The sequence below is a fragment of the Triticum dicoccoides genome, chromosome 7A (assembly GCF_002162155.2).
Source record: "Triticum dicoccoides isolate Atlit2015 ecotype Zavitan chromosome 7A, WEW_v2.0, whole genome shotgun sequence".
In the NCBI taxonomy this organism is placed as follows: Eukaryota; Viridiplantae; Streptophyta; class Magnoliopsida; order Poales; family Poaceae; genus Triticum; species Triticum dicoccoides.
Window position 1 is genome coordinate 26,238,803 of NC_041392.1, and position 8,548 is coordinate 26,247,350.

Genomic DNA, 8,548 nt, shown 5'->3' on the forward strand with positions numbered 1-8,548 from the left:
CGCGGGACGGCAGGTAGGCACGCAGCGCACCCCACCACCACCACCCAGCACGTCTGTCTCGTCGCTATAGCTACTCATGCCGACGGTGAATATCGTCGAGGTCGGCCACGTGGTCGTGCCACCACCGGAGGACTTGGTAGTCAGGCTATCCGCGCTGGACGCGCCGTGGGTCGCGATCCCGCTAATCCAGCGCGTGCTCCTCTTCGTCGATGGCGCCGGTGGCCAGCAGCACCCTCCATTCGAGTCGCTCGTGGGCTCCCTCCGTGCGTCCCTCGCGGCCACGCTCGCGCGGCTCCCCCCGCTCGCCGGGAGGGTCGTCTTCCTGCCGTCCACCGGCGACGCGGCCATCGACTGCTCCGGCCCCGAGGGAGGCGGCGTGCGGTTCGTCGTCGTAGAGAGCGACGACGCGGACGCGCGGCGGCTCGCGGGGGATGCGGACCACGACGTGGACACGTTGGAGGCGCTCGTCCCGGAGCTCAAGGTGGAGGCGCTCCCCGCGGAGGTGCTGGCCGTGCAGGTCACGCGGCTCAAGGGCGGGGTGGCGCTCGGCGTGGCACTGCACCATGCCGTGGTCGACGGCCGGTCAGTGTGGATGTTCCTGCAGGCGTGGGCCGCGGCCTGCCGCGGGGACGCTACTGCCGTGGCTGACATGACGTTCGACCGCGCGGTGGTGGCCCTCCCCGGCGTCGGCGAGGAGCTCGCGAGGAGCACGCTGCGCAAGTACCCGCCCAATCTGCCGCTGGTATGTACCTCGATCACTCCTCACTTCTCTTCCCAGTCCGTTCGTCTCGGCCGCCGGCGAGCAAGCCGGCTCCGTTTCATCGGGAAAAAAGGTGCTAGTATGAGATCTGCATTAGATTTCGCCCCTTTTTTTTTCTGCGGTGTATTTTCTGCCAAAATGTAATGGCACTGGCTCTCCACAACCACTTCCCTGTCAAGACTTTACTATATCCAATTATTCATCAATCACTGCCTTTCCATGCGCGGGTGATTCTCCTCCACATGTTTCCTCTCCCTCGTTTTGGGTGAGTCAGGGCGGTCATAAAAGGGCGTGGCAGCGGTGCGGACGCCGGCAAAGCCCCCGCTCCATATTTTATCTCTAGTTGTAAAAAAAATATGTCTGAATTGTCTGACAGACAGATACAAATCTGTATTGAATGACACAACATGTGCAAACAGTGTATCCGGACGATTTAAGGATTAGCATTGGAAATGCCCTTACTTCCCTTCTCTGCCCGTTAGTCTCTTCAACCGGCAAGCAAGCTATCATTGGTAAAACTAAGCAGCCGACTCTATTTTCTTTGAAAAATAATATTCTTTTCGTCTAGAATTACTTGTCATAAAAATAATTGTATCATTTGGCACAAAAATAATATATCTAGATGTATTTAGTTCTAGATACATATATTTTATTCATTTCTACAACAAAGTAATTCCAGACAAAGGAAGTACTACTCTACTAGATACATGGAGTGACAACTAATATGGATCTAAAGGAGTACTCTACAATAAAGTATACTCCCTCCATCACAGTTTAAAGGGCGTATCTCTAAAACCTGATTTTTTCACAATTAGAGGGAAATAGGGTGCATGTCACTAATTAGCCTGCTGAAATTACTCCTTCCGCTTGCCTTCCTGGTGCGCATGCATGGTGTGAATTGAAACTTTAGGTGGAGGTGTGAATCGGTTTTGTTTGCATGCATGGCTGTGCGAGGCCTCACTACTAGGAAAAGGCCTACTAATGGCGCACCTAATTTGGCCATTAATGATGCATTAGTGGTGCGCCATTAGTATGACGCACCACAGGTGCGCCATTAGTATCTGGTATACTAATGGCGCACCCCAGATGCGCCATTAGTATATACAATAGTGCGCCATTAGTATGCCTCCCAGGGCGCCATGTATACCCAGGTGCTTTGGCATACTAATGGCGCACGACAGCAAGATGCGCCATTAGTAACTTCGGCATACTAATGGCGCACTCTTTAATGATGCGCCATTAGTATCCTTTGGCATACTAATGTCGCACTATGATGTGATGCGCCATTAGTATGAATATTAGGTTTTTTTATTTTTTTATTTTCTGTTTTTTGCACAGGTTACAAAATGTATAATTGGACAAAATATAGACAGCATACATCAACAACAGATTCATCGAATACAATAGAAGATTAGTCTCTGAATACAATTCATCATTTTAGTCTCCGAATACAAGTCATCATATTAGTCTCCGAATTGAAAAGACCGAACAAAGATAAAACATTATATTACAAGTCTCGAGACCGCGAGTTTGTCTTCACATTACAAGTCGATATCGATCATCTAAACTACCATCACATAGAAGAGAGCTGCGGTCATCACGATGAGCATCATCACGATGAAACTCGTCTTCATCCGGTTCCTCCAACGCTCCCTCCCCTCTCCCGCTAGATAGCGGGCGTATCTAGATTTGGCCTCGGCCCTAGTGGCGTACCCTTTGTAACTGTTACCGCTGAATCGGTGAACCTGTCTCCGACACTCCTCCCAGTCGTCGTAGACTCCGGGAACCTTACCCTTGTACATGACATACCACGCCATCGCTATGCAGTAGCCAAACGAAACGTTAGTACCAATTCACAGACAATACATAAGCAATATATAAGTATGCAACAGAACGATCGGAAAAGAAAAGTTTAATTACAACATGAGACTCAAGGGACATTAATAGCATCGATTACATCTTAAGTTGAACGACTCTCAAAACCAAAGAGACATACTACAAGTTCATTAAAGTTTAATTACAACATGAGACTCAAGGGACCGGAGCGTGGATGAAGCCGCCGTCTATCGTGGGAGTCATGAAAGAACGGGCGTTGTCAGCCTGCATTTGTAGGATTGTGTCGATGTCACTGTTGGACGGTTGATTTCTGAGGTAGAACTGCCCCGCGGTACGAAGGACATCTTGATGGATGATTTTCGCAAACTCCGACTGGATGCGAAAGAATTCTTGTCTGATGTCCGCGTCCTGGATTGCCGACACGCTCGCGGCCCAATCTTTGAGTCTACTCGGTAGCAGAAGTTGATGATGGTCCCGTACGACCGCCCGCATGTGATGGATGGCGTAGTAGGCACCCTTCTGACCGCCAGGCGGCTGCTTGACGCAGCAGAACGTCGTATTGTGGGAGAACACGTGCTTGCCGTACTTACGAATAGGCCTGGTGAAGGTGCCTCCAGATTTGATGTAGCCGGGGAGAACATCATCAAGAACCTTCTTGACATTTGTGTAGTCTACGTTCGACTGACGGTCCGGGTCGAAATACGTGGCCATGGAATATTTGGGGCTTAGGAGGATGAGCGTGCAAGGTGTGTCACTGCAGAAAACACGGAATGTTAAAAGAAAAACGATCGAAATCTAAGAATTCATATGTTACGGGGCGGTTGAGGGGAGGACTTACTCGGGAAAGTAAGGCACGAGGAAGTTATCCGTATCTTGGTTTGCCAGAATGACGCCTTCGAGGTAAGAACTCGCGACTTGCCGGTCCCCAGCGCTGCCCAAGATCTTGGCACGCATGTAGAAGGGGTCGACTATCACGATGTCCGGGGTCTTGTCGCGAATGATCCGCATCTCCATACTCAGCGAAAATAGCCGAACGAAGGTGTAGTGCAGCGGATGAAGGTTCAACATAGCGTGGATGTCATCAAACCGCAGGACGATCGTACCCCCGATGGAATTATCCACAAAGCCCTTGCCCTCTGGCACCTTGGCCGCGAAAACCGGGTATGCCACATCCTTCTCTCCGAGACGCCGCTTCTCCAAAGAAAGAACACTGTCATGCAGACTCCGCATAGCACCGGTTGCAGCATCGAGCATATTTCTCGGTAGCATCGGCCTACCCGCCACATGCACCCTCCTCGAGATATCCTCAGGTGAAGGTGGCCCGTCCTGAGCACAGATCGTACTCGGTGCCGGCTGGCCCGCACCCTTGTTAGTCTTTCTTTTGCGTGCCTTCTTCTTCTCCTGTAATGGGACCGAGTTCTGCTCACAGACCGCCTTCTTGAGTGTGTTGGGGCTGATCATATTTCCCACCTCGCCTATCTGAGGCTCGGTGAAGTCGGCAGCTGGAGGCGTCTCCTGAGAGCTGAACTGCAGACGACGCCTATTGCAACTTGGCTTCTCCGCGGTACCAGCTAGATCGCGCACGTATTTTGTTGGGTTGGGTTCTTGGGAAGGAGGCCCCATGAAGTCGGCACCGTACCCATGATCGGCAAAGTACTGATCGACGTTGGCAAATGTATCGTCGTCGTCGTCGTTCTGATCCTGTGCCATATGCATGTTTGGATCCAGTGGCATAGGGATGTCCGGCACCGTTGCGGCGGTCTTGCCATGGGGCCGACTTGGCGCCGGCACGACTGGCGGTGTTGTCTTTGGGGTGGTGTCCCCCGCCCCCAAACGAATCTGGCTCTTCGGCCAAAGCAGGGGCCAGCTCAGGCAGGCGCTGAGGGTCATCACGTCATCATCGTCGGCCCCGATGGGTCGAATCGGAGGTAACAACTCGTCGCAGCCTGGCAGCACCCGAACTAGTTGAACCCTAAACAAGTTGGGTGGCATCTGGGTACCGTGGAACAAGGGGTTGCCCGGTTGAACGATTTTGCCCTTGGCGACATCGACCAACTCGTTGTTCACGAAGTGCAGGAGAGTGCACGGAACGTCGGCGGCGCCCTGCGAAAACATGTAGGGCGTCAGGGATGCCCAGTCAAAGGCAAGGAGATGAAGTCCTCGGCCGAGAGAGGCTTAATTAGTTACCGTGATGATGGCGTCGAGCTCGGCTAATGTCGAGGCACCGCCAACTGCGGGCGTGCAGTTGACGGAGGGGGCGCTTGCTGCAGAGGTGCCGGCCGACGTACACCCGGGTGCATTAAGCTCCCGTGCCGACGTCGGAGACACCAATGCCGCCTCCGCCGGAGACACCAATGGCCCCGCCATCCCGTTCTGCGAGTTGCTGGCCGTGAAGCTAGGAATCGGGGGCGGCCCCTGTTGGCCGCCCGCAATCCACGCACTAATCCCCTGGATCAAGGTAGGCACAATGGCGGTGATCGTCGCTCCGAGTTGTTATTGCACTTGCTCTTGGACAATCTCCGGAATCCGCGTCACCTGTGCCCTGAGTTCTTGAACCTCGCGCGCCTGGCTTTCCGAGCTGGCCTTTTTCTCCTTTCGCCCATCAGTGTTATAGTATGACAACCATTTTGTCGACAAGCCTTTGCCGGCCACACGACCAGCTGACGTCGGCTTACTGAGCTTATCCTTGTTCTTCATTACATTCAACGCCCTATTTAGAGTGGTGTCCCAAGGGTTGCTCTTAGTCGACCCTGCGCTACTGCTTTCAGTCGCCTGCGGAAGGAATGTGAACCATTTAGAAATTTGGCTTCATTAATTAGAATGCAACCATATGGAGCTAATTACGCGGGGGTGTATTCCTTACCAGAACAAGCTCAAGCGCCCTGGTCTTTGGATCCGTGGTAAGCTCCTTTGTTTTCGGGTCCTTCTTGTACCGGGCCCTGACAAAGTTCCTGGTCTGCTTGTCACCGTATTTATCGAATAGGGGCGGTAGGCTTTGCTCGGCACGGTCCGCCTCCTCCTTGTCCCATATAGGCTCCGCCACTCTGTAACCGCCGGGACCGAGTGTGTGTTCCCCTAAGTTCAGCTCCCGCATTTCTTTCCCCCACTTACTTGATTCGGAGCTTGCGGTGCTCGAGCAATTGATCTTGAAGTCGTTGTAGTCATCTTCGGTGATCGAAGGATTTTTCTCCTTGATCTTCTCATAACTCTCACCTTTCTCGATCATTCTCTTCACATTGCTTTTCCAAGTAGACAGGGCCGTGCTCATCTTCGTGAGGGCAGCATTGTTCACTTTATTCCCTTTGAGGCTTGTGTTTTCAAATTCAGCGGGGAACTTGTATCGTTCGTGCAGCTTCGTGAAGAGGAGGTTGCGCAAATTCCCTTAGTCAGGATGCCTGAGGTTCTCGGTGTTGATCGAGACGGTGCTTCGGAGAATGCACCCGAGCTGAAGCGAGTACCCCTTGACTATTCGTTCGGGCGCCGTTGGATTCCCGTTGGAGTCCACTTCAGTAACTTCCTCCTTGAGGGTGCGGAGCACGGTCGGGCGCCGGTCCTTCCGTTGCCTCTTCGGTTGGCTGCCATCTGTGCGTGCGCCGCCATCATCAGTGGTGGCATCCTCGGCGGCACCATCAGTGGTGGCATCAGTGGGGTCATCCTCGGCGGTACCATCAGTGGTCTCACGATCGGTGGGGAAGGTGGCGTCCTCATACAAGTGAGGTTGTTCCTCCATCTCCTAGGACAGCTCCCAGAATTTCTTGCCGCCCGAACCCCCGGCCTCATCGTTGTTGGCCACGTTTCTCTATAAATAGGAACAAAGTTTGGTCAAAAAGTTGGTTATTGTCAAGGAACAAGATCATGGTCTCATCATTTAGGGTTTGTCGACACCGAGGCATCCTAAAAGCTAAGCTTTTATAATTGAGGGTTTTTCGACGCCGAGGCACCCTAAAAGCCTAAGCTTTCATCATTTCGGTTTTTATCGACACCGAGGCACCCTAAAAGCCATGCATTAGTCACAAGTACGCCGGGGCACTTGATCCTACTTAATTAACTACTAAGATACCCCGGCCCATGCATTAGTCATAAGTACCCCATATGTCCTATTTTTAGCAAAGTCATGCTAAAATTCACGAAAAATTTCAGCATGACCTTTGCTGAAAATAGGACATATGGAGTACCCGAATTTGCCGGAATGGAAGTTAATCGACATTCTAGCAAACTCAAGGGCCTCTCGGGTGGACAAGGCAAAAAAGGACACGATGGTCGGAGACATGACCTTTGCCTAACAGTTCTGAACTCCTGCCAAAACTGAACACAACATATATATACCAAGCATCTTGCCAGCTAGTAGACCAGCTAGTAGACCATCATTTGTCAGGCCAAATTAAGGCCAAACAGAAAACCAATGTGGGCATGGCACAAAGTCCATGACCCAGAACAGGAGACATACCAAGCACTAAATGAGGACAGAAACAGAAAATAGTTAAACTGTTAGGCATTATGTGTCACAGGTACTGCTACAGTTTTAAATAAGAAGATAAAAAAGAAAGCTGATGTACAAAACCTCAAAACAATGCAAAGTGCTGTGGGCTAAAAAACAATTACAGTAGACTAAAAAACAGGAATCATTATCTTCTATATGAAGCTAAACTAGGCAGACTGAACTGATTTTGATTTTCAAGTTCCAAAGTACCATCAAAACCATTGGTTTACGTATCAAGGTTCAGTATGGACTTTTTACTTATGAAATGATTCCCCACCCCTAGCAAACAACTATCTTCAGACAACCTTCTAGCATCTGTTCATAAACCCAACAGGCACAATGTTGTCCCTGTTAACCACGTACTGATTTAATCCAACAGCAGTTCATACTATTTCCTAGTCTTAACTCCTAACTGAAAGTCTGAAACAGATTATCAAAAGTTCGGAACAATTACAGTAGGCTAGAAAATAGAAACCTATGTGAAGCTGAACTAGGCAGACTGAACTAATTTGGGTTTTCAAATTCCAAAGTCTTCCACTAGCAGCATATCGTATTAAAGCACAGTAGCATCAAAACGAATAGTTCCCATATCAAGGTTTAGTGTGGATTTTAATTCTATCCATAATAGCATCAAAGAACTGATTTGATTCAACAACTTTTACTGAAAGTCTGAAACACATTAGGAAAAGTTTCAGACCACATAAACTGTTTTTCAGACTAGTAGTTTCGAATACCCAAACTTTTACTAAATTTGGAATTTGGAGGTCACCGACCTCTTCATCCCTTTTACTATCAAAAAACTACTAATAACACAAGTGACATGAAAATTCAGGAGTACGAGATCAGAAAGGCCATGTCATGCTTGGCAATATTTGTTTATTGAAACTAAATGAACATTTTACTGGTAGTGTACTGATAGTGTAATCTAGCTATTGTACTGATATTTCTGTTTCTTTAAACATTTTACTATCAATAAAAATGATGTACTGCTGCTTTCAGTTAATTCAAATTAGCTAAAACCTTTTACTGTCAAATAGTGCTAATGTTTACTCTATGAAATAAACTACTCCTCCTCTCTTCTCTTCTTCAGTTAATTAGGAATAGTTTTAGAGGTAACTAACTGAAACTATTTATCATGTTGACAACAGTAGCATGTGGACCTATCATGGTGATTTCATATCAAAATAGAGGAGTACTCCTGTTCATTTGGAGAACTCATACAACAATTGTTATGCATCAAACTTGGGATCAACAGCAGCAAGAATCAAGCCCAATACAGAGAGGAGAGGAGCAGCAGAAGTGGACAGCACAGCGCTGACCTCGAGCTCTTGATTGGAGTGGGGGGAGGCGGCCGGCGAGGGATCTGTGGCTCCGGCGACGGTGGTGTGGACGGGGCGGCGTCCGGGCGGCGGGGTCGCGTCGAGGCGGCGGGGCAGCGTCGAGGCGGGGTCGAGGCGGCGTCGGGGCAGCGT

The 8,548-nt window shown here is 49.9% G+C and overlaps 1 protein-coding gene across 1 annotated transcript in view; it reads left to right on the top strand.

Annotated features, from left to right (window-relative positions):
- Positions 1-8,548, top strand: part of LOC119332930 (anthocyanidin 3-O-glucoside 6''-O-acyltransferase-like) — a 14,707-nt gene continuing 6,159 nt past the window's right edge. The window contains exon 1 of the mRNA XM_037606014.1: positions 1-742. Within this exon, the coding sequence (XP_037461911.1) occupies positions 77-742 (666 nt within the window). The 5' untranslated portion in view covers positions 1-76. The remainder of the gene's footprint in view (positions 743-8,548) is intronic.